This window comes from Pezoporus wallicus, unplaced genomic scaffold (genome assembly GCF_028554395.1).
Source record: "Pezoporus wallicus isolate ANWC-B61680 ecotype Strahan unplaced genomic scaffold, APGP_CSIRO_Pwel_v1 contig_5767, whole genome shotgun sequence".
In the NCBI taxonomy this organism is placed as follows: domain Eukaryota; kingdom Metazoa; phylum Chordata; class Aves; order Psittaciformes; family Psittacidae; genus Pezoporus; species Pezoporus wallicus.
The window spans coordinates 10,660,245-10,686,037 of record NW_026640599.1 but is presented as its reverse complement, the minus strand read 5'-3'; the positions used below and the strand labels follow the sequence as shown (position 1 = coordinate 10,686,037).

The window sequence follows — 25,793 nt, the reverse complement described above, 5'->3', positions numbered from 1 at the left end:
AGTTGCTCTAGATGAGTAACCAGAGCCTGGGAACCATAAGAAGAGCAGATACATCTTCAGAAGTTAGACTACGCAGTGCCATCAGAATCTGCTGGGAAAAGGCAACACATTTCATAACTGCTTTCTATTATTAGCCCATCAGTATAGTCCTGGATTTAAAAATCACTTCAAATGAAGGAAAAGGGAAAATACATTCTTCTTTCGCTGTGGCTGGATTCTCCTTCCCTCCTTTTAGGAAAAAAAAAAAAAATGTAAAAACAAGCTATGGGCATGGACCCCTGTGTTTCAAGAAACAAAAGTTTTGCTTGAAGTTTTAGGGGGATTCTCACTATGAAAATACAGTTCGGTAGTGTTAGATTATGTAATGGCAGCTATGCAACCTGCATGCATGACTTGCTTAACTTGCTTTCTTCAGCTTCTTGGTAGGTTGAGGGCTGCAGAAGAAGAAGAGACTCCTAAGTTACATTTCCCTTTCTCATGTTTCAATATATACAAGTAAATGGCCAATTTCTACAAATTCTGAGCAATTTCTGGAGTTGCAGACCCCTGGGGCTGCATTGTCCTTCAATTTGAAAATCAAGATCTTGGACTCAAAAAGAAAGGTGGGGGATTTATGCCTGAATCACTAACCTGCTCAGTAGGCTTGCCAGCTTTCTCCAATAAGAATGCTTCACATTAGTTATTTGAGCTCAAATGCAGCATTTGCAGAAGAAAAACATTCTGCAGTTTACCATTCTGGAAAGAACTGATCATTGTGTTGTCAATAAAGAGGATTATAGAGTAGGCGAATTTGTTACATACACGTATGGCCCATGAAATACATCCCTCTATGAATCCTTAAATATTATCAGCCTACAGTAATTGTTACTTACACTCCACCCACTTCATCCTTCTTTCCTTCCTTTCCTCTGAAGAGTAATTTGACAGTTGTTTTCTTTGAAATAGTTGAACTACAAAATGATTTCTGCATCTAACAGGGACACAAATATGCTACAGCAAGTACCGCTAAGAAAACGTGGACATATGAAAGCAAATAACAGGGTGTTTTCTAGAACTGAGATGACTTGGAGAAACCTGAGGGTGTGGTGGAAGGGGGAAAGGCAGGAGGAATTAAACCCTCACCCTGCACCTCAGACCAAGGGCTATCCCCCTAGCATTGTAAAATGGAATTCAGAGCGAAAATCAGGAAAATAGACCCAGGCATTAGGATCACAGGTGCTAATTCCAGTGCAGCAGTGAATGACAAATGTAGCTCCTACACACATGGAGGAAGCAGACAAGCCCTGCAGCAATAGGAAGGAGGAAACTCCTGCCACTCAGTAAGAGGGAAACAAGGCAAAGCACCCCTGTTCTGCCCTTATCTATATGACTCCCAACGGTCAATAGAGGCTGAAGACATCCCAGCAAGTGAAGGTCATTAAAAAAACATGCATAGAAAGAGATGCAGAGGCCAAGAAAAAAGGCCATTTTCAGCAGATGCATTCTGAAAGCAAGGTGGGAAGAAAGATGCTTGGAACAGGTGAAAAAACAGCCATCCAGACTGACTGCCACAAAGCCAACGTGGGATGCAGTCATTAATCTGAGAAACCAGAGAAGTCACGAAGTCTCAGCCTTATGGTTTCAGTGCGTCAAGAGCAAAATTCAGCTGTTCTGGGTGCCTTCAAGGAAATTAGTCCAAGACTATTAAAATGGTGTAATCAAAATCAGAATTATAATGCATCATAGAATCATAGAATCATAGAATAGTTAGGCTTGGAAAGGACCCCAAGATCATCAAGTTCCAAGCCCCCTGCCATGGGCAGGGACACCTCACACTAAACCATGTCACCCAAGGCTCTGTCCAACCTGGACTTGAACACTACCAGGGATGGAACATTCACAGCTTCCTTGGGCAACACATTCCAGTGCCTCATCACCCTCACAGTAAAGAACTTCCTCCTTATATCCAATCTGAACTTACCCTGTTTAAGTTTGAACCCATTACCCCTTGTCCTATCACTACAGTCCCTAGTTAGGAGTACCTCCACAGCATCCCTATAGCCCCCCTTCAGATACTGGAAGGCTGCTATGAAGTCTGAACAGCCCCAACTTGCTCAGCCTGTCTTCATATGGGAGGTGCTCCAGTCACCAGTCATCTTCGTGGCCTTCCTGTGGGCTTGTTCCAACAGTTCCCTGTCCTTTTTATGTTGAGGACACCAGAACTGCACACAATACTCCAAGTGAGGTCTCACAAGAGCAGAGTAGAGGGGCAGGATCACCTCCTTTGACCTGCTGGTCACACTCCTTTTGATGCAGCCCAGGATACGGTTGCCTTTCTGGGCTGCAAGCGCACACTGAAGCCAGCCCATGTTCATTTTTTCATCGACCAACACCCCCAAGTCCTTCTCCACAGGGCTGCTCTGAATCTCTTCTCTGCCCAACCTGTAGCTGTACCTGGGATTGCTCCGACCCAGCTGTAGGACCTTGCACTTGGCATGGTTAAACTTCATGAGGTTGGCATCAGCCCACCTCACAAGCATGTCAAGGTCCCTCTGGATGGCATTCCTTCCCTCCAGGGTATCAACCGAATCACACAGCTTGGTGTTATCAGCAAACTTGCTGAGGGCACACTCAATCCCACTGTCCATGTCACTGACAAAGATGTTAAACAAGACCGGTCCCAACACTGATCCCTGAGGGACACCGCTCGTTACTGATCTCCGGGTGGACATTGAGCCATTGACCACAACTCTCTGTGTGCGGCCATCCAGCCAGGTCTTTATCCACCGAGTGATCCATCCATCAAATTGATGTCTCTCCAATTTAGAGACAAGGATGTCGTGTGGGACAGTGTCGAACGCTTTGCACAAGTCCAGGTAGATGACATCAACTGCTCTACCCCTGTCCCATCAGTTCTGTAGCCCCATCAGAAGGCCACCAAATTGGTCAGGCAGGATTTCCCCTTAGTGAAGCCATGCTGGCTGTCACCAAGCACCTTGTTGATTTTCATGTGCCTTAGCATGCCTTCCTGGAGAATCTGCTCCAAGATTTTGCCAGGCACGGAGGTGAGACTGACTGGTCTGTAATTCCCTGGGTCATCCATTTTCCCCTTCTTGAAAACAGTGATTATATTTCCCTTTTTCCAGTCATCGGGAACTTCACCTGACTGCCATGATTTTTCAAATATGATGGCCATTGGCTTAGCAACTTCATTCACCAATTCTTCAGAACCCGCGGATGGATTTCATCAGGTCCCATGGACTTGTGTAGGTTCAGGTTCCTAAGATGTTCTTGAACAAAATCCTCTCCTACAGTGGGCTCAAGGTCTTCATTCTCACAGTCCCTGCATCTGCCTTCCAAGACTTGGGTGGTGCGGTCAGAGCCTTTGCCAGTGAAGACTGAGGCAAAGAAGTCATTCAGAACCTCAGCCTTCTCCAAATCCAGGGTAGCCAGTTCTCCCAACAGCTTCAGGAGAGAGCCCACGTTGTCTCTTGTCTGTCTTTTATTCACAATGTACCTATAGAATCCCTTCCTGTTATCCTTAACATCCCTAGCCAAGTCTAATTCTAACTGGGCCTTAGCTTTCCTAACCTGGTCCCTAGCTTCCCAGACAACATCCCTGTATACTTCCCAGGCCACCTGTCCTTGCTTCCACCTTTTATAAGCCTCTATTTTCCCTTGAATTTTCCTCAGCAGCTCCTTATCCATCCAAGGAGGTCTCCTGGCCCTCCTGCTGCACTTCCTTCTAGTCAGGACACAACACTCCTGAGCTTGCAGCAGGTGATCCTTGAATATCAACCAACAGTCTTGGGCTCCCCTGCCCTCTAGGGCTGTATCCCATGGAACCTTACTAAGCAGGTTCCTGAAGAGGCCAAAGTCTGCTCTCTTGAAGTCCAGGGCAGTGAGCTTGCTGCACGCTCTTCTCACTGCCCTGAGGGTCTCAAATTTGACCATCTTGTGATCACTGCATCCAAGGCTGCCCTGGAGCGTCACATTTCCAACGAGCCCTTCCCTGTTGGTGAGCACGAGGTCAAGCACGGCACCTCTCCTTGTCGGCTCCTCTATTACTTGCAGAAGGAAGCTGTCTTCCACACAATCGAGGAACCTCCTGGATTACTTAAATCATGGGTGAAAAAGAAATTTGAATGTACTGCTCTGCATCCAAACAGATAAGGGTGTTTTACTGATAGCTTACACGTGCAGGAAAACACAAAATAAAAGGCTTTTATTTGCTTATGGAAAACAGCCTTCTGCTGAAAACAGCTAGAAGCTCCTTACCAATGACCAAACAGGCTTGGCTTACTCAAATCCCATCTTGAGAATCCAGAGATGATTTTTCTTCTAATTCACAAGTGAATAATTTTTAAATTGAATGCAAATCTAAACAGCCAAGGAGGTGAAGGAACCTGCTTAAGAGCATCTGCCCAAAGCACAGTGGAGCAATTTTCAGAGAGGGACAGAAATGTCCAGAAGAAGGGAGTCGTGTACAAAAAAAAAAAAATAAAATAAACAAAACAACAATAAAAAACAAAACCCCACCCAAATGAACAAAACCTAAACAAACAAAAACCCTTTAGTCAGCTTGCATGGCACATGAACAGGACAAACAGTTGGGGATGAAAGTCAGGGCTGTGAAGGCAGGATGTTACCAGGGCATAACCAGGACAAGATATTCACATACTCTCCCCAGAGGGTGATGGGGATCTGTTTCAGGGCACTATAATGGTGCTTTCAATGAACTTACAAAAATATATGTGTAGCAGCCGGGACCCAGCAGGAGAGGGAAAATCTGCATGGGAATCAGAGCGTAAGGGAGCTCTGAAAAGATTGCTGCAATCCATGAAGCCACTGAGGCACCTGAAAGTAGGCCTGAAAGCAGGGTCTCATCTGCACGGATATTCTGAAAAATGGGAGATCAGTTTACAAAGCAGCTGAGTCAGCATCCCTGGAGGTATTTAGTTGTGTGTAGATGTGGCTCTTAAGGACACGGTTTAGTGGTGGACTTGGCAGTGCAAGGGTAACAGCTGGACTCAGTGATCTTAAAGGTCTTTTCCAACCTAAGTGATTCTATGATTCTAAGATGGTGGCAAATGGTAGTGAAAAAATGGGGCGATAGAACTGACTTGGAGATGCTGGGGAGGAGTGAATGAATTGTGCACCAAGGGTAAGGGAGAGGCTCTGCCTTGCAAAGAGATGTTCAAAGCACTCTGTGGAGAAAAAGCCACATCCAACCACAACTGTTCCATTCTGAGCACTAAGGCATGAATACATTTGGGCCCAGATTCTTTCCTGAGAGAACTCTGCAATGATACCAGAAATTATGCAAGTTAAGATGCATGTCTCTTATGAAAATGATGCAATAATCAGTGTCTACAGTTCGATTATGAGATAATTAATTTTAATTGCATATTACGTTCTCATTGAATTAAAAGATTTGAAGAGTTTGACTATTTTTATATTCCCCTTGCAATACATTTTGTAGTCTGTGCTATTTAGGGACAGAAAATTGCAACTATTTTAAAAACACGACAATGACTTTCACCTTCCCGAGGGAAGCCCTGAATTATTACCTTTGGTGGCATCAGGGTTTCATCCTTATTCTTTTTGAGAAAACCATTTGAGATCCCTTCTTAGCTTTGCTTTTCACCCTTTGAAAGCCCTGAGATCCCGAGACTGAGGTGAGAACACTCACTATTTATTTAGTGGACAAGTAGACATTGTTTGGATTATTTTTTTTTTTTAATTCATCAGAAAATGAAATAAAAACTTCCTTTTTGTCACATCTGCTTGGTGGCACCCATGAAGCAGGAGCATTGCTGGGCCTCTGGTCACCTCCCTCCCTGGGGAATATGCTGGAAACCTGCTGCAGTGCAGCAAGGGGCAGCTGGCTGCTCATCCCCACCATGAGCTCCCAAGCACAGGCTGCACCTCTCCGTGACTGCAGCAGCTCCATTCCAGCCTTCAGCATCACTTTGCCAGCTGCAAGGGAGTATGACTGAGTTCGGCCATTGCCCCATGTGGCAGAGGCGTGTTTTGCCTGTCCTGATTTTCCATTTTTCAGCTCCTGCCACAGCAGAGGAACATTGAGCAAAATGTCCTTGCTATAGCCCTAGACAATTCATCCTAATAAATCACCGGCTGAATTGCACCTTGTGGTCCCACTGTGAGGGAACAAATCACCAACTTCTCCAATTGTTCAAATATCTTCTCACATAGTTGCTGAATAAGTCATGCCAGTAATCGGCAGTTTGTAACTTCTCATCCAGCGGTTTGCAGGAGATATTCAAGACCTAGCCTTTGAAGCTGACTGGGTTCCTAGGGATTTGGACACCTAGCCCAGAGACAACAGCTTTTGCAAAGGAGACAGTCAGAGCTTTCTGAATTGGCCTTCAGCAGTGAAAAGATAGGAGCTTCTGTGCCACTAGCAGTTCCAAAGAGGAATGATGAGAGAGAGCAGAGACCCATACTAGACCCTCGCCATCTCCTTTCAGGGTGTAATACATACTCCTCCTGGTCTGATCGCAGTGTGCCCACCCTTCTCAGTCAGAACTCAACATCCGTGCTCCCACAGCACCCATTCCAAGTGTTCAGGAGACCAGCTCTCGCTTAGTCAGGGACCAGTGCTGCCTGCAGGGGTATGGTGGTAGGACACATTCCCATAGGCAAGAAAGGACACATCCTGTGAGTCCCAAATATCCAGCCGAGGAGGCTCTATGATTGCCTGACAGTAAATGCAAGACACCAAGGATGTAGAAAGCATATCCACAGTTTCATGCTTAAATACATAACCTTGCCCATGCAGAAGGCTATTTTCCAGCATTAATGTCCCCCTCTGCCCACCTTTTTGAGCCATAGGTGAGCAAAGCTGCAGAAATCTCACCAAACCCTGAGATTTATGCTTTATCTTTCCTCAGATACCACTATTTAGGCTTAAAGAATACGTGGTGATAAGTTTTATACATACTTCTAAGATATTCCTACTTTATACCCCTTATGTCTCAACCTTTTCTTGCTCTTGCATGTTTTATTCTGACTGAAAGCCTGAAAGTGTGAAGGTACTGATTCCAACACACTGCAAAATCTGCCATCTCTCATCTTCGCACTGATGACAGGCTTACGTGGCAGGTTTCTTCTTTCTGTATAAAACACATCAAAATTGTATTACGTGCTGCTGTTGTTTTTAATAGAAGTATTATTCAACTCACCCAAGTTTTCTTCAGATTTTTTTCATTTCACTTAGTGCCTAATATTTCACTTAATGCCTAAAAGGCACACAAATCTTCCGAGCGGCTGCTGTTCCTGAGCTTGCTGTGTTGTCTGCGTTCAGTCTTTTATCCTGAGATCAGCAGTCCCGGGGACGAGAGCAAGCGATTAAGTTCTGCAATGTACCTTGCAAGTAGGGACCAATCATTTATTACTTAGCTGTGTCTGGAGCTTCTAAACTAAGGCTTATCCAGTTCGATAAGTAGTGGAACAAAGGCTGCTCTGGCATGAAGGCTGTTTATATTTCACAGGGGATTTTTTTGTTTGTTTTTAATCATTTTTCCTTAAACCATTGGAGGGCTTTGGAAGTGTGCTACTACAGTTCTGCCACGGGTCCATCTCACAGAGCTGCCCTAAAGCCACAGGGCACACGTGTCTACATATCGTCACTCAGTACAGCCCAGCGTGAAACCAGGCGCTTAAACAATAGCAAGGGGCTTTTTATGCAATACAAAAATATATTAAAAATACATAATGTAACTTGTCTTAATATACTTTTCTGAGTCTAAAAATATGCCAGACCAAAAGAAACATATTTACATAAAAAGCAGACAAGGTCAAATAACAAAGAAAGCCCTTAATTAGTTGTAATCAACTTTAATTTGCATACCGTATATAATTCCTAAATGATTGTTAATAATAACTTTATATAATGGACTTCCAATTTTCATGAAAATGGCACATTTTGATAAGCAGACACAAAACCCTAGTACTAATAAGGTTTAATTTGCATACATTAGACTGATTATCCAAACAAAAGGATTACAGTATTACTTCTCCATACCTTTATGTCCTTATTATGCACATTTATTAACTTCACAAAAGCTAGCTGTTAGTGACAAACAATAGCCGTAGCTAGAAGAGAAATCTACAGTATGAATAAAGTGCATTTTAATGCTAAGGAGCAAAGTTTATACTGCATAAATGTTTTGTTTAACTCTTTCTTTTGCAAAAGGCATTATGCTTTGTAAGGCAGGCACTATTAGATGGATAAATCGCTTCTACATTAGGAGACTTTTTTGGTAAAGAATATATTTCCTGTAAAAATTATAACCTGCTCATGCTCCCAGTTTCCCAACGTGAAGTTAAAAAACATGGATGGTGCTTGAACATATCAGGAAAAGTGTTTACAATCACAGGATTAAGCTGTTAACTCATGTGATTCCAGGGCACAGTGTTAATAAATACATTGCCACAAGCTTCGTTTTCACAGCATAAATAATAATACAGGTGGCAATAGCTGTTCCTAAGGGTATTACATATACCCCGCAATTAAAGTGTGAGCAAGGGGGAGGGAAAAAAAAATCATTAGTAGAGCTGGTATCTGAAGCAAATGATGCTCACAAGGGGCTGAGAAGAAAGCCAAGAGATGTGAAGCTTAAATTGAATGCCACCCTGGAGCTCTCTCTGAGCTGTGCCACAGGGCTGTGCTGATATGCAGCAGTGACAATTATGTGAGAAGAGGATGCTGTCTTTGCCGCATTTCATGCCTTTTTGGTGCAACGCGCCACCTTCAAACAAACACTGCTTTTGGAAGCGTGTTGTCAGCCCACATGTTGTGATAATCTATGGACCAGCTGGCTCTTCAGGAAGGGTTGTCATGAACCTTGAGTGACTTCTAAGGGGTAATTTGTGTCTTGCACAAATTTTGACCAAGGTCGCTGCGTGTACATGCAACTAGTTAGCTTAAGACATTCAGAGTAACCCAAATCAGTTTTCAATGTGAGACAGAAGCCATCCAGATGATCCCTTGCATATATGGTGAGCATCTGGCAAGGTTACCAAAGGGCTTTAGGAACCGCTGTGATTTTTTTTCACCTACACAGCTCACAGTCACTGACTTCTAGCTCAGTGCTGGTCAGTGCCACAGGCTCAAAGACCAGGGTTCTTCCCCCAGCAGGAGCACAAGGATTCCAAGCTGTGAGTGAATAAAGACCTTGTGCTGCAGCCAAGGGTCCCTAGCTGTGAAACTGCCATTAGTGTTGCACAAAGACCATGTGCATTTGTTGGTCTGGAACCGCAGGTGGGTGAAACGCATTTCAGATAATATATATATATTATATATATAAGAACCTTTATATATATAAGAACCTTATATATAAGAACCTTTAAATCTGCACAGAAGCTTAGGGATCAGCCTTTTGCCATAAATATTGATGGTATTTACCATGACATGTACTGTATTTGAGCTCTTCTATAGAGATACTAATGTTTCAAAAGGTACCCAATATACTTTTCTTCCAAGGAGACCCCAGAGAGAATGGATGTCCAAGGAGAAATCTCTGGAGCTGTGTTCCTGGACCAGCAATTTCTAAATTGACTCCAGTTTATTCTAAAATATGCAGAATAAACATGCCCAGAAGATTCAGCAATGTCCATTCTGTGTCCGAAGTGACACAGCCACCAAATCCTACTGACATCCAGATGGACTTGGTTTCCTAAAAACATTGTTGAAAATAAAGAGTTGGTATCCTACATCATTTACACATTCAAAAAAAGTCACACTGACTGAACATAGATTTTTTTTTAAACCAGAGTGGGAATATAAACCTGACTTGTGTTTTCCTACAAAATCACAGCCCTGTTTCCATTGAATCCTACTGAGCTTGATCTGGCCTCACTTCACTGAGTGATAAACATTACACGTGACTCCATAAGGCTACATTTGGATCCAGACTGCAGTTGTCAGCCTGTAATAAAGAAGATTTTCCTAAGTTCCTACTGCTGTATTCATATTCTTCTCCTTCATAGTGCTTCATGGCAATTCAGTCAGTCATGCCTGGTTCTCCCTGGACACTCCTCATTTTGTTTTCTTTTGAAACACTGGGAACAGCCTATGAAATGCCTTCTGCCTGATTCTGCTCCCTGATCCTCAGTCCATCTTTCTGCTGTGTACTGCAAAAAGAGAAAAACATAGAGAGTACTTCATGTTGCAGGCATTTGGGTTTCTGTTTGCCATACTGCAAGTCAGAATTCACCTTCAGTTTTGAAGATCCCTTTGTCCATTGAATTTGTACAGCTTTGTACCAGGAAAAAAAACAAACAAACAAAACCATGTATAGTTATTTGTGTCTCTTTTACAGAATAAACAATAATAATAACTGCAAATGATTATCCAGTTAGTCTCACTGTAATTTTGCATGTAGTGAAGAAGGATATGTGCTAATGCTCCGAGTGACGGGTCCACAGAAAAGCCTCTGACACACAAGTTTTAAAAATCATAAGCCATGTTCAGTTTTAGAAATGCTGAGAACATCCAGAACCCTCCAGAGAGTTTGATAATATTAGAGAAAAAAAATAAAAATGAAGAAAAACCTGGAACTACAATGAAGACAAACCATCCCTTCTTCAAAGGGAAGAAAACTGACATTCTATACAAAATGGGTGACAGCAGCCCCTCTGCTGAAGGAAGCAAACAGGCTTCTCAAGTAGTCCCCAGCTCACCTGAAAGCTCAGCCAAAGTCTTTACCAATTTGTGCTGCAATTGCCTGGGTAGTAACACAAAAAACATTGTACAAATGTTCTTTCACTCATGGGAAAACCGTACTGACTTGAGGAATGAAAGAATATGAGTAAGGGTTACGAGACAGGAACAATAATTTAGTTAAATCCAACGTCTTTTGTTTAGTTTTACTGTGGTTCCATAACATTATTTTTAGTTTCCAAGAATGGAAACAATACCTGAGCTCTGTAAGTGCCAAGTCTTTTTCAAGGTTTGATGAAAAGCTAAAAGACAAGAAAGTGCCTTGATTCCAAATAATAACTTATACCCTGTGATTTCAAGATTTTACAATCTGTGCCCATGAAAACATCTGTCTATGTAGGTTTCTAAGAATTATGTATGAAGGGGAAACCTTAAAACACGCAATCTTTTTTATTATTATTTTATTTTTGAATGGAAAACTTCAAGAGTCCAACAAATTGCAGCTGTTGGAATTGCTAAGCCAATTTACAATCAAATTGAATTTTTTTCCATTAAGAAAAAACCCCTTTGAATTTGGAAGGAAGTGTTCTGCTCCCTACCAGCCCACTCATACTTCTCTATAACGTCACACACACCCATGGTCCCAACTATCGTGTTCTTCAGGAGCATAACTAGTGTTAGCACAGTCATTTTGAAGAACACATGTCCATTCTTAATTATTTCAGAACATCAGATTTTCCTCACTTTTGCTTCCCCATTCTACTTTACAAGTCTAATTTATAGCTATGCCTGATTCGGGTACCTCAGAAGCAACTCTTCCACCTATTCACTTCTGCATGCTTGGCAGCTGCTACCTGTGTTATTGATGGATTGTCCTCAGTGCAGTTTAGGAAATCTCTGCTCTGAATCTCTCTCAGTGGTCTTACACTTGGGAGACAATGAGTTCATTCATATCTCAGCATTTACACGACAGATCTTATTTCCATAAAACATCCTTCTTCCTACAGAGCACAACAGAGTGCTTTGGATCTTACGTTAAAAGAGATGCAGAATATTAAACAGATAAACATGGATGTTGTATCAGAATAGATTGTTTGAGGATCTGACCACGATTTATGTATTCATATAAAGGTGCCAACACCAAAAAAAAAGCCATGAGAAGCACTGACAGCTTCTTAATGTAAGACCGTTGAAGATTTTTCTCCATGTTTCCATGAGCATCAGCCTACTCCAGGAAAAATGTGTGTTCCTTTATGTGAAATGAGGATTTTTCCTAACCAAACATTAAAAAAAGAAAATAATTTTTATGAGCTAGCACTGCTCCTTCAGTAACAACCAGAGGCAATGACGTCCACAGATGTAAAAAATACTAATAATAAACATGGGGTTTACATTAGATTGGCTAAGGGGAATGGTACAACAGAGGTTCACACACAGTTTACTGTCTGTTCCCTCTGTTACCCTGCATCACTTCAGCCATGCTTCTGGATTAAACAACATGTTATCTCATGGATAACATCACCTGAGCAATGAAATGCAGGACTAGCTCCAACTCATGCCCTTCTCTGGATCTTTGTGATTTCTGCTCTGTCCCTGTGCAGCTGCGTTTACTGAAATAGAACATAGCACCACATGAAGGTCACACCCAAGCTAGTCAGAGGGTGGAAAATGTCCTTTGCTCATCGAATGCTCATTTGAATTTTTAATGGCTTTTCTTCAGCTACATTCACACCCCTTTGCGGAGAGTGGAGCGATCGCATTTCGGTGGTACAACTGCTTGGAGAAAACCCATGTTGAGAGTTGCCACGGACAAGCTGAGGAAACCGAGCTGTGACATTCATACACACACCCCTATTTGCACAACCGGTGTGCTGCTGGCACAACAGACGGGTAATGCAATCGATACCAGGGCATTTATTTGGCCAACTACAGCTAAACATAGGGAGCTGTTCACAGTCAAGCCCTTCTGTTACTAATTTAAAGGAACCATTGGAGCATTTCAGATAGCAGATACATTTGAGAAAATGATGCTCTTGCTCACGGGTATTCCATGAGCAGAAGAAGAGAATATATTTGACAAATAAATTATTTGTTATGAAGCCTTTGCTCAGTTCTAGTCAGCATGTACAAAAGAAAATAACACAGAAGGTATAACATTAAATAAGCCTATGATCATAATTTAAATTTTTTTAGACCACTGCACCTTAATGCATTAATAATTTCACTGAATTTCTAAGGTCTACTGCAAGAAAGCTAATGGAGATTTTACCATGGGTTTTCTAGGGTCAGAAGAACCCTATCTCCGTCCATCACCCAACCTTCTGGAAGATGCAGCCATAGGGCTGGCTGTAGGATGCACAACTCCACCATGTTCCTCTTATATTTAGCCAAACAAGTTACATTAAGTGAAAAAATCTCTTCTAGGAAAGCACTATCTTGATTTGAAGCCACACAGTGCCAGGGAATCCACCACTTCCTTCCCAAAACTCCACTGCAGTCAGCAGGGGCAGCCAGAGCTTGCAGAGGTGTCGGGCAGCTGAGATCCTTGGAAAAGAATATACATGGAAAGGGGATAGAGAGATAAAACGGCAAAGTCAGGGGACTCCCAGGTAAATCTAAAAATGTAGGAAAAGCCTCTGAAGGTATCTAAGGACCCAAGGTGACAATGTGATAGGACAGGAAGCTGGCAAAAGGGACAGAGCTTGTACTGATGTCATTGAGCCTCAGCCAGCAAACTGCCAGTCCTGACAGGATTTCAGGAAGCCCTGCACGTGGAGAAGAAAAAACAAGAGCTAGAGAGAATAAACAACACAGAAATAGAGCTGTGAAGAACCAGTGAGGCTGGGGAGCTGAAGAAGGTGACATACCAGCAAAGGACCCACATGCCTCTGTCCAGCCAACCCGATGCACGGTGGGATGGTACATGGCATCCAGGAGGCTGCATCACCGAGCTGCATGCCCAGCTCCATTTTTCCAAATCATTTCGAGGAGTGTTGGCTTGGTGACAAGGCTCAAGAAATAAATAAGTTAAATAAGGTAATTAAATCCAACTGAGCTATTGTCAGTGTGAATTTCTCAGAGCCATCATTGTAGACCTGTTCTGGCGTCATGGTCATGCAAAAAAGGGCCAACCCAAAAGTGAGCTGGGGGTGCTTCTGGAGTGTGGGGCAGAGGAGAAGTTTCGAGTTACTACAAGTGGGGAAACAGCAGAAGAGAAATAAACATGAGACACGTTCACCTAAAGCTAACTGCTATCCACTGTCTGTAGTGAAAATGGTGAAATGGTGTTAACAGAAAAATAACTCACCAAGGAATTAAACTAATAACGACAACTGAATAAAAAAAGGATTTAGAAAATACTTTTTTTTTTTTAATTTTAATTAAGTCTATGGAGCAAGGTCCAGATTTTGCCCACACATAGGCATGGGCTAAATATTAAGTATATGAATAATTATTCCAGAGTCACCACCACTGCCGATCAAGCCTCTGTCCAGATGAAAGTTAACAGAGAAATTGCTCCCTGAGCCAGCACAGAACCAAAGCGAGCAACAAGAGCTGGGGCTGCTTCACAGACAGAAAAGCAGCAGCACTGCAAGCCCCTGTGTTCGAGCCAAACTGAGCCTGTGAAGTGAGGACATGGCTAACACACACTGCAGCTGACCTTCCTGCGACCTGCGCTGAAACCTGGCAGCCCCTCTTCCCCACAGGGCTCCCTCCCTTTACCGCTCAGGCAGGTGCTGCAGCCTGAGGCTGAAAACTGGTGAAAATGGCGATGGGAGTCCAAAATGGGCAACATTTGCAAAATGAATTTTCCTCTGGATGTGAATTCAAAGGTGCGCAAATCCAGCACCACTCCGCAATGCACTTTTGGGGCAGTGCCCCAGTGATCACTGCTGGGTCTACGTTAGTCATCATTTAAATTAAGACTCTGCAATAAGGGGATAATAGTTATCCTACCTGAAAAGAGAAGGCAGTTAAGCCATTGAACCCAGAGGTGTAATCCGTTGACCAGTGACTTGGCAGAGCCCATGGGGCACGAAGGGGTGCTGGTTCTCTCACAGCTGTGCTGTGATCCTTCACCAGTGCCTGTCAGGTTTTAGCCAATTATTTTCTAAAGTGAATAACAGAACCCTTGAAGAATAAGGTTCTTAAAAGTATCTTAGGTCATCAGTAAGGTTGCTTCTGTAGTACTGATGGTGGTGGTGCAGTCGAGGGCAGTCAGTCCTCTGCCCATTGCCACGGATGAACCGTGTGAAGTCAGGGCTGTGCCCAGAAGGGGTTTTAGAACATTCTCCATAAAGGTGAAAAATGCGTATTAAATATGAATCGAGATAACGATGCCATGAGGCTCACGAGGGGAATCATGTGCCAGTTCATCACACCTAAACGGCACTAGACATTTCTCCATCACCTGGTACCATGTGAGATGGGGCACCTCGCCTTCCCTGTGCCATCTCTAGGGGTCTTGTGCATAGGACCATAACCCTGAACACTGTGGGGAGAGACGGGGGGGGGGGGGGGGGGAAGTGAGACTAAATAGCACCTGTAGAAGACCACTGGTCAGAGTTTCACTCTCCTGCGCACCCGGGTGTGCGCCGCTTCAGACTGCCCTTTTCTGGCGCTGACGCTGGGCTACCCGGGGCCTGTGGCTCCTCCAGCACAGAGCCAGGAGCGAGCCGGGGAGCAAAGCACGTCGAGGGAAGGGGAGGAAACCACGGAGAAACATGAGAGGACAAGTAGAGGAAATGCAGAGTTTCTATACCTGCCTACAGCTTCTTTCTCCCCTTTTCCCTCTCCCTCCCCCCTATAAATAGTAATAAAGCACCGGAGGATTTTGTCCATGTTACCGTTTTCTTCTCCATCGCAAAAAGAGTGAAAAAAAAACACCAAACCTAACAGCTCGTGTGAGAGCCCGGCTCTGGGCTGCAGCTCCACCCAGGGGCACGGCTCGCAGGAAGCGAGAACCCAGGGGTGGGCTCCCTGTCTTCAGCAGGTTCAGCGGGGGATTTGGGGTGTGCACGGCCTGCTCCGGCCTTCGGGCTGCCCCTTGCTCGGTGGTGACAATCCCGTCGTCGCAGCAGCGAGGGGAGCTCGTCTCCAACCAAAGCAGCCACCGCTGCCTGCAAGGTTTAAACGGGCTCGCACCGAGTTGTGAACAGACCCCACAAGATTTCTGCCGCTGTGGCTGAAGCAGGTCTTAGCCCTGAAATCAAACATCTTTCCCCGGGCGTGAGAGCCAGCTGCCGTTTAGCAGCCATGTGTCCTCGCAAGGATGGTTTCTGAGGGGAAGACGGGGCTCTGTGTAACGAGAAAAAGAGAAGCAAGGGAAACCGATAAAAACTCAAAACAACAGGGCCCCGGGGCCGCCGGAGCGTGGGGCAGACCCCGGCCGGGGGTGCGCTTCTGCGGGAGCCGTCGAGTGGCAGCCCCGGGGAGTTCCGCGTAGCACTGCCGGGTGCCCCGCTGCGCGGCACGGCGGAGCGGCGCGGAGAGCCGCAGGTCTGCCTTTGCTCTTGGCGGCGGAACTAAGCGGGCGGCCCCCCGATCCGGTGCCAGCTCGGAGGGGAGGCGGCGAGGGGCAGCTCGGGCAGGGCCGCTGGGTCCCCGCGCCCACTCCTGCGGTGGAAAGCGGCCGTTTGCGGAGAGGGCAGCCGGGTCGGGTGGCCGATACCCGCCGGTCCCCGGCAGGGGCGGCAGCGCCGTTACCGGCGCTCCCGGGATTCACCGGCCACCCGCGCCCCGGCGAGGCCGGAGCGGAGCCGGGCGCGGGTGGGTGCGAAGGGCTGCGGCGGCCGGTCCCCGAGGAGAAACACATCGCGGAGGCCCCGGGTGCGCGGAGCCAGAGCCGATATTGTTAACGGCAGCGGCCTCCGAGGGTGTTGATCTGAGCTGGCTGGAGTGGCAGACGCAAATATTTCCGTTTGCGCCCTTCTGCCTCTCCCAGTATCGGCTGTCAGTCCCCGGGCTTGTTATTCGTACGGGGCATCGGTTTGTTTGGCTGAGCTCAGCAAGGTTTTCTTCTCGGAGCAGAACTATAATTGCTGTAATTCTACTGTATCATTTGGATCATTGCAGTATTGTTTTCTCTCCCTCGTTCTCTCCCCCTAACACTGCAATAACGCGCTCCAGTGTTAAATTAGCAGGTTGCAGGGGGAAGGAAAAAATAAACCAAGAAAGTGACTTGGCAGAGGGAGGCGAGGTCTCATCGCCGCCGCTCCCCACCTCCCTCTCCCCGGAGCGGCCGGGACCGCTCTCTCCGCGCCAGGGCCGCAGGGAAAGCGGAGACCCCGGAGCGACCCGTGCACGGATGGCCCAGGCAACGGGGCAAGGAGGGCTAAAGGCAAGGCGCGGAAGGCGGGAAGGCCGCGCAGGACTCCCCGCGTCCCTTGCGGTTCTTGCACCAGTGCGCCGCAGTCCCGGCTAGCACCGCCCGCGGCACCGGCAGGGCCCGGCGCTGAGGAGCTATCGCAGCTGCCGCGCCGGGGGTCCCCTGTCCCATTCGGCTACTCCCCCGTCCCGGCCGGGCGGCGCGGGAGTCCGGCCCAGCCCCGCTCTCCGAAGCGCTGTGACCGGTGCTCACCGGCAGCGGCCCGGCCGGCACCCGACCAGGCGGAGGAGAGGCGGGCGCGGGCCGGGTTCCCCTCCCGCCGCAGCGCCGCTTAACTCGGGCAAAACCCGGAGGGGATGCCCCAGCGGAGCCCCCCGGCACAGCAGGAAGCAGGTTCCAAGGGAACCTTTGGGTCTTCTCCTTGGCTTTTTGTTGGGCTGGGGTGAGGGTATTTTTTAGTTACTGTTAATGAATTGCCACTCCTCCTGGGGATGGCAAAAGCTCCCGAGAGCTCAGCAGCTACGGTAAAGCGCAGCCTGGCACCCCCCGCAAAGCCGGGCCACACTCTGTTCACCCCGCCGGAGAGTGCAAGGCCCGCTGGCGGCACGTCGGGGCGTCCCCCGCAGGCATCTCCGCTGTCTCCGGGGGCAGGGCGAGAGGAACGGCGGGCAGGAGCCTCGCGGGCCCACTGGCGGGGAGGGGAAGGCACGGGAGTAACGCGTGTCCCCGCGTAGCGCTGACGGACCCACACCTATAGAAGCTGGGAGCGTGTGGGAGTGAGTAAGGGCACAACCAGAGCGGCATTGTGCCCACACCCGCACGGACACACGCAGGCGTTTGCCCACCCTTTCTTTTAATTCCCGCTGGTCAAGTAATGAGACACGGGATTAGTACCGGAATTAATTGCAGCACGAAGAGAGTACGGGATTAGCACGGGCTGCCTTCCCGCCGGGGCTCTTGGCTGGGAATCACCCAAGCGAGTGGATGGGCTATTTGGGCTGTCCAGTGCTGGCTATTTGGGCTGTCCAGTGCTGGCAGGAGCCCGGGACCAGGCGCGCACACGTAAGCGGGGGACAGTCCCAGCTTGCCAGTCCCAACAGAGCCCAAAATGCCCAGAAGTGGAGACCGAACCTGCTTGAACCGTTTAAAGGGGAAGGAATAATAGGGGGGAAGAGGGCAAAAAAAAATCCTGGGAGGGGGTTTCCACCCCGAAACGACGTCGAAAGCCCCGCGGAGGGGGAGATGTGCGTGCGGAGAAAGGCAACGGCGGTCGGGACAAGCCGCGTGGTGCGGACCAGCACTGTGCCTAGCTGCGCGCCCAGCCCTACCCGAGGACTTTCCGCCAGCTCCGGCCGCGGCCTCGCCCCGGAGAAGCCTCCCAGAGCTGGTTAAAGTCCCAGCAGCGGTCCCCACTGTTTTTAAGCACCGGCTGCTAGCGCTGCCACTGCGTGCTCTTGCCCGGCGCAGCAATCCGCCAGGCTCCCGGGGGGAAAACCCGGAGTGGATTCCACGGCGGGGCCCACCCCGTCTTGCTAGGGCATCGACCGGGAGGCAGGCCGGGCAGGGCGGAGAGCGGGGCCGCCGTTGGGGAGGAGGATACAGAGCAAGGCGACCCGGGGACTCTGCCGCCTCCCATCCTGGTCATCCCCGACGGCTCCCGCCACCACGGAGAGGGGCGGGGCTGGGTGAAGCGCGGCGGGCGGGGTCGGGCGGGAGGGGTCGGCGGTGGGGGGCAGCCCGGCGGCTCGGGGCGGGCGCCGATCCGGAGTGATCCGATCCGGGGTTTGCTGAGCACCGTCTGTCGGCGGCCGCCCGGCCTCCGGCGAGAGCCAATCAGGGTGTGGCTGGCCGCACGTGGAGCTGAGGGGACTCAAGAGCGCCGCGGCCGCGGCTCACTCCCCCCGTGACGGGCGTCCCGGCGGTACAGGGCAGCGCTGGGGGCCTCCGCGCCGCCGCAGCCCGCTCGGCCCTCGGCACGGCCCCGCCACCGCCATGAGTGGGCCGTACCCGGAGGAGAGCTGCCCCGAGCGCCCCGAGTGCAAAAGTAAATCGCCAACTTTGCTGTCCTCCTACTGCATCGACAGCATCCTGGGCCGGCGGAGCCCTTGCAAGGTGCGGCTGCTCGGCGCCGCGCCCAGCCTGCCCGCCATCGCCGCCCGGCCTGAAGCCGATAAGGCCGCGCAAGGTAAGACCCGACGACGACGTTCTGTCCTGCTCGCTCCGCTCTTTCTCCCCGGCGTCGGGCAGGGCTGGCTGTCACCTTCACCCCCCGCCCCACTCTCCAAATCCCTGTCAGCCCCGTCTGGCTCCCTGCCCGGCTGGGACCGTAGCCGTTGTTATCTTTACTGTGCTCGTTTGCGGCTGCCTCGCTGCCCGGGAGAGCGGCCAGAGCCGTGCCCGAAATCCATCTCGGTTAATCCCGCGCAGGTCGGGTACCGCCGCTTTAGGCTGCTCTTGCTTTCGATGTAACTGTAATAAAGGGTGCGAGCTGTGATACTCGCAGGGAAGGGCTCGCCGCTTCGCCTTAAGCCTGTAACGGATCCTGGCCAGTGGGCAGGGGGGGAATAACGGGGCTCTGGCAGCCGCCGCCCCCGGCCCGCAGCTGGGAGCAGCCACTCTGGGGTGGTGGGGAACAGGCGGAGCGCTACCACGGATGGCCTCTCTCCCTCCGCTTTCCCTGTGTCCCCAGCTTTCCCATCAGGGAGGGTTCCTTTCCTTCAAAACCAAAAGGGAACTTAGGGGCGGGGGAGGCGGTAGGAGGGGGAACAAAAGGTAGAAAAAAGAGAGAAAAAATATCCCCTACAACCAAACCAAAACCAACCGGAGGAGCCCCAGGCCAGCGGGGACGGCGCTGCCCCGCCTAGTGGGAACGGGGTCCGGCGGTCGCTGCTACTGGGGAGGTGGCGGCGCAGGCCCCGGTCCGCCTGAGCCTTCGCCGCCTGTTCCAGTGCCGAATGGGCGCTGGGCTGGGCCTTGTACCAAGGGGTCTTCCCAGGCCGGGAGCAGCGGCACGGGCGAGAGCCGGTCTGAGGGTGCGGGATATGTGTGGAAGTCTTAGCTCGGTGCGGGGCGGAAAGCGATGCCCGGTGGCTGCGGGGCTGTAGTCCTGGGCTCTTCGCGCTGATCCCACTGACCGTCTCTTTCTCTCCCCCTCTTCTTTCCCTCTGTACCCTTCTCCCCCACGCCTACCCGCCCCGTCCGACTGCTGCGGCCGCTTATCCCCTTCCCACCTCATTCCCGGCTCAGGGTCCCCCCAGGGCAGCCCCCCTTTCGAGCCGGCTGAGCTGCACCTTCCTCCCAAACTGCGTCGGCTCTACGGGCCAGGCGGGGGCCGGCTGCTGCCGCCGAGGGCGGCGGGGCCGCGAGGGGACCGTCCGGAGGGGCGGCCGGAGGGGGGCGCCGGCCCCGTGCCCGCCGCCGCCCCGTGGGACACGCTGAAGATCAGCCAGGCACCCCAGGTCAGCATCAGCCGCAGCAAAAGCTACCGAGAAAACGCTCCCTTCGTGTCGCCGCCGCTTGTCAGGGACGAGCTGGGCAGCCCCACCACGCACGTCGAGGAGCGGCCGGGCCCTGCCGCCCCGACCGCCGAGGAGGAAGAAGAGGAGGAAGAGGATGAAGAGATGCTAGAGGAGGAGGACGAGGAAGAAGAGCTGGAGGACGACGAGGAAGAGGAGCTACTAGGAGAGGACGGCGGGGGGCTGCTGAAGGAGGCCCGCCGGGGCACCGCCGCTGCCCCCGGAGCGGAGGGCGGGGATCTGTCCCCCAAGGAGGAGCTGCTGCTGCACCCCGAGGACGGCGAGGGCAAGGACGGCGAGGAGAGCGTCTGCCTCTCGGCTGGCAGCGACTCCGAGGAGGGGCTGCTCAAGAGAAAGCAGCGTCGTTACCGTACCACCTTCACCAGCTACCAGCTGGAGGAGCTGGAGAGGGCCTTCCAGAAAACCCATTACCCCGACGTCTTCACCAGGTACCGGCACCGAGATAGCGGGCGAGCCCCGGGGGGACGGGTCGGGTCAGCGGTATACTGCACCGCCGCCTGCATACTGGCCCCGGCATGAATTCTGCTTTGGACACCCCCGGGCTGGGAGGGGACGGGGAGCAGGGCCGGGCTGCGGGGGGGGGGGGGGGGGGGGGGGGGGGGGGCAGGATCTGCAGCGCCCGGGCAGGCCGCCGCCGTGGGCTATTTTTACCCGCTCCCCTGCTCCGTTGTCGCCGGCGGGATCGGTTACTCGCTCTCTGAGGGGCTGGAGCAAGGCCCGGCCTGGGGAAGCCCCGGCAGGGGCCGAGATCAAAGTGCCGCTGCCTAAAAATACCGGCCCGGCACGTGGGGCCCCTCACTGCCCGGAGCCGCCTCGGGGCGCGGTGGAGCACGGCCCGGCTCTTTCGGGGACCTTCTGGGGACATTTTCCCGTTTAAAACGGGAGCCCCGCGGCGGCGGATCTAGCTGGCAGCTCCTCAGCAGGAAACGCAGGCAGGGGAGGGTGGCAGAGCACGCTGCCCGCAAATACACACATACACCCCCCCTCCTCGCCTTTAGCCTAGAGGAGGGCAGAGCCCCCAGACCTGCATTTTTCGATCAAATACACCCTCTGGTTTCTCTTTGCTGGCGGGTGTCCGCGGGAACGTTTTGTCCCCCTGCGTTCGGTACTGCATGTAGCCCACGGGTCCCACCTCGGAGTCCCGGCCCCGGGAGAGGCTCTCTGGTGGGGAAACTGAACATACCGCGCTTCTTTTTGTATTTTGTTGGTTTTGGTTTGGGGTGGGCTTTCTTTGGGGGAGGAGAGGGATTTTTTGTGTGTTTTTACATCTTCGGCTTTTCCGCCGGGGCAGCAGGGTCCCGGTTACGCCGGGACCGCTGCTCTGCTGGGCACGGCGCTGACGAGCGGGTTTTGTAACGCCTTAATGGTTTCCAATCCGCCTTAACGGCGGCACTGCACCGCAGTGCGGGGCGGCTCGGGGGCCGCCCCCCCACCCCCACCCCGCCGCCGCTGCTGCTGCGGCGGGGACAGGCTGAATTTGGGGAGCGGCGGGGGGAAGGCTGTGGCCAAAACGTGGGAGTCCTGACGGGCGCCCAGTCTGGCGTCACAGAACCTGGCCGAAAATCCGCGGGTGGGCACCGCCTGCGGTCACTTTCGGCCCGGCTTCCACCGGGATACCCGGGCCTGTCCGGTGCGCGGAGCCGCGGGCCGGGAGCATCTCGGGGTGCACCGGGCTGACGGCGCCGTATGTGTCTTCCTCCAGGGAAGAGCTGGCCATGAGGCTCGATTTGACCGAAGCCCGAGTGCAGGTGAGTAGTGGTGACGGCGGGACCGGGACCGGGTGTCCCTCGGCGGCACCCGAGGACGGGGTGGCCTCGGGCCTCCCCGACGGGCAGAGCCACCGGCTGGCGAAACCCGGTGCGGTTAAAACACGGGTACCCCGCGGATTTTGGGTTGTTGGAGACCCGCTCGGCCACAAGCCGGGTATTTGGCTGCCATCAAATCTCCAATCGGGTTTCATAAAAGCCCACTTAGTGCTAGAACAAACAGGGCCATTTGAAGGCGAAATGTTGTTTGATTTCCTCTCCGCCCGCCCAAGGAGCTGGCTAATGCTATTTGATTTCCCATTTTTGATAGCAATAAGCCTGCATTGATCTAATAGCGAGTGAGTGCAATGCTATTAAAGGTGTTTGCCGCCCCATACCAGAGTGCATTTCCCAACCCGGGTCTCATAACCAAAGAGACGATAAACACTGGGATGCCCTGATTGCCAACAGAAAACAGATGTCTCTGGGTTTGAAGCTGAGCAAATCACTTTACAGTTAAAATCGGGCGCTGATAAAGCATAATAAATTCCATATGGCTCATTTAATACACAACAGCTTCTTGCATTAGAGGGGCTAATGATGAGATTTGTCCCTTCCTTTTTGTTGACACATTTCTCCATTGTCAAACAGAGATGTGACAGCAAATCAGTATTTTCAGCTCAGGGGAACGAGTCGTGGGAAAGTTAAATAACTTTAAAAAACGAAAGACACCCCCTTTCTCTCCCTCTATTCACAGCAGAAGAGGTAATTAAGGGAATATGAATTATGAGAGTCCCTTCGTTTACCTCAGGCTTATTAATTCGAGGAGGGGGAATTGCGGTGAGGACAGCTTCTTAATTGAGTTTTAGCTGGGAAAGACGCTTCCATCCGTGCCACGCTACCGCCTGGCGCGACGCCGTGTCCCGCGTGGGAAGCGGTGCTTGCAGTCCGGCCGTGCGGGAGCCCCGCCGCGCCGCCTGTTTCCCTTCTCTCGGGAGAGCCGGGGCCTCACGGTGGGCTCGCAGCACGATCTCGGCCCCCACCACCCGAAACAACTGAGACATGCGTGTGTCTAGCCAGGTCCCGCCCCGCAGTGGGGAGCGATGCCTCCCGCTTGTTACTGAGCGGATCTTTCCCGTGCCTTTGAGAAGCGGTGTTTTTTTTTTTTCCTCTACCTCTCTCCTGTGTTAAGTCCGTGTTAGGGCACGATTTCTGCTGTGCGGGAGGGGGGCAAGAAGCTGGGGTCAGCAGTGCCGCGGCTTCCTGAGCAACTTCGGGAAAATAGAGCCTAATGGGCCGCGAGGAAACGTGTACTTGGTGCTTTTGTGGCCTCGCAAATTATTTCTTCGTTTCAGACATTACTGAAATCACGATTATTTTTTTTCCCCTCGCTCTAAATACAAAAGGCAAAAATAAAACCCAAAACGAAGTCCACGCTCCCCAAACGAAATCATTTGTAAATGATTTCCCTCCAGCAAACAGCCACGCAGCTCCCGGGCTGGCTTCGTGCGTGGAATGCAAACACTCGCGTTTCGCCTGGATAAGGGTGGTTTTACCGCTGTCCCAGGGCGGCGGGAGCGGGACCGCGGTCTGCTCCCCCCGCACTGCCTGCCGCGCTGACCCCCGCAGCGGCGGCGAGGCTGACAACGCTCTGGGGGACCACACCGGAACCCGCGCGGGGCTGCCCGCAGCGCTGTCACGCGTGGGTCTCGTTAGAGGTAGCGGCGGAAGAGCGAGCGCCTTTGGGCCGGAGCGGGGCTGCCTCGGGCTCGCCCAGGCACGATGTCGGGCAGGCGCATTAAAACCGGTTTTTCTTTTGGCTTTCAGGTATGGTTCCAGAACCGTAGGGCTAAGTGGCGGAAGAGGGAAAAGGCTGGGGCTCAGACACACCCCCCAGGTTTGCCTTTCCCTGGTCCCCTGTCAGCAACTCACCCCCTCAGTCCATACCTTGATGCTAGTCCTTTCCCTCCTCATCACCCAGCTCTAGACTCCGCCTGGACCGCCGCAGCCGCCGCGGCCGCCGCCTTCCCCAGCCTGCCGCCACCGCCCCCCGGCTCCGCGGCGCTGCCCCCCGGCGGGACCCCGCTCGGCCTCGGCACCTTCCTGGGCGCGGCCGTGTTCCGCCACCCGGCCTTCATCAGCCCCGCTTTCGGCAGGTACCGGACACCGCGCGGGGACTCGGGCCAGGCCGCGGTCTCCCGCGCAGTTCCCGCGCGTCGCGTGGGGACCGGTCTCGCGCGGGCGTCCCCGCCATTCGAAATTGGAGCGCTGGCGGCAGCCGCCGATTGGGTGCCGCGAGGGTCACGTGCTTCCGCCCCCGGCATCTCATTGGGCGACTGGGGGGATTTGCGTGCCCCTTTCCCTCGCCGCCGTGGGTGCCCGGTCAGCGGGCACCGCTCCGGGGGCAAGGAGGGAGCAGGGCCCGGTGTCCCCCGCTCAAGGCGGTAGGCGCGGGCTGTCCCGGCTTTGCGCATCGGGAGCCCGGCAGGTTTTTGTCCGTGGGTAAGAGCGGGTTTGAGTGGCCCCGCCAGGATGAGACCGAGCCGCGCTGGTGTCCAACAGAGCCGGGGGCGTCCCGTCGGGACAGAAGGAGAGGGGTGACGCCCTGCTGATGGACGGGGCGCGCGTGCTCTTCATGAGGCCGGGTGTTCTCCCTTATTTTTAGCGCCATCCAGGCAGCAGCCGCCCTGAGCCTCTGCCCCCTCGAAAAACACCGTTTTGCCTTCAGCGTCGGGTTTTTGGAGCTGGGCCGTGAGTCTAGCGCTGCCGGGCAGAAGCATAAGGCCAAGGCTCGGCAGTAACGGCCGTCTCTGCTTCCCTTGCAGGCTCTTTTCCACCATGGCTCCCTTGGGCAGCGCCTCTAGCGCTGCCACCCTCCTGCGGCAGCCAGCGCCGACCCCCGAGGGCGCGGTGGGCTCAGCGGGGCTGGGGGACCCGGCCAGCGCCGCCGCAGACCGGCGGGCCTCCAGCATCGCCGCCCTGCGGCTGAAGGCCAAGGAGCACGCCGCTCAACTCACCCAGCTCAACATCCTCCCCGGGAACAGCACCGGGAAAGAGGTGTGCTAAGGCCCGGCTGCGTCCCGGGGCGCGGCTGGGCTGCGCGGGAGAGGGAAGAGAGAGAGGGAGAAGGGAGAGTAAATACACGGATAAAGAAAGGTGGACACCTCAGACAGCACGAATCAAGACCAAACGGGGGGGGGGGGGGGGGGGGGGGGGGGGGGGGGGGGGGGGGGGGGGGGAGGGGGGACCAAATACATGAGGACCGGCAGCTGAGTCTGCGGTGGGTTCTCGAGGTGGGAACGCGGAGACAGCGAGCGCCTCTCGCATCAGCCCTCACACGAGTGAGCCGACGCTTGGCGGCTCCTCGGAAAGTAACGCCTTGGCTGGTACATTTCCTAAATGTACGGCGTGTTCAGTTCCTCTCCGAGCAGTCAGACGAGAAAAAAGAGGAAAAAAAACCCAATAAACGTTATTCCATGTTAGCGTCACCGACACGAAACAGTTTTCCTTCTGTTTAT

The 25,793-nt window shown here is 52.0% G+C and overlaps 1 protein-coding gene across 2 annotated transcripts; it reads left to right on the top strand.

The window, feature by feature from the left end:
- Positions 1-18,776: 18,776 nt before the first annotated feature.
- ARX (aristaless related homeobox) lies at positions 18,777-25,463 on the top strand. Of its 2 annotated transcripts, XM_057419638.1 has the most exons (6): positions 18,777-19,179; positions 20,241-20,958; positions 22,233-22,278; positions 24,103-24,172; positions 24,257-24,431; positions 25,101-25,463. In XM_057419638.1, exons 1-6 carry the CDS (start codon positions 18,987-18,989, stop codon positions 25,339-25,341), a joined length of 1,443 nt encoding a protein of 480 aa, XP_057275621.1. In that variant the 5' UTR covers positions 18,777-18,986; the 3' UTR covers positions 25,342-25,463. The 2 variants fall into 2 exon arrangements, with proteins under 2 accessions (XP_057275621.1, XP_057275620.1); XM_057419637.1 differs by having other exon boundaries at positions 18,779-19,179; positions 24,103-24,431.
- Positions 25,464-25,793: the final 330 nt, after the last annotated feature.

Excerpts from the sequence above, each read along its gene's own strand:
- ARX (XM_057419637.1), top strand. The coding sequence starts at position 18,987 with ATGAGTGGGCCGTACCCGGAGGAGAGCTGCCCCGAGCGCCCCGAGTGC. Across the intron at positions 22,279-24,102 it reads TGACCGAAGCCCGAGTGCAG|GTATGGTTCCAGAACCGTAG; the intron begins GTGAGTAGTGGT and ends TTTGGCTTTCAG. Across the intron at positions 24,432-25,100 it reads ATCAGCCCCGCTTTCGGCAG|GCTCTTTTCCACCATGGCTC; the intron begins GTACCGGACACC and ends CTTCCCTTGCAG.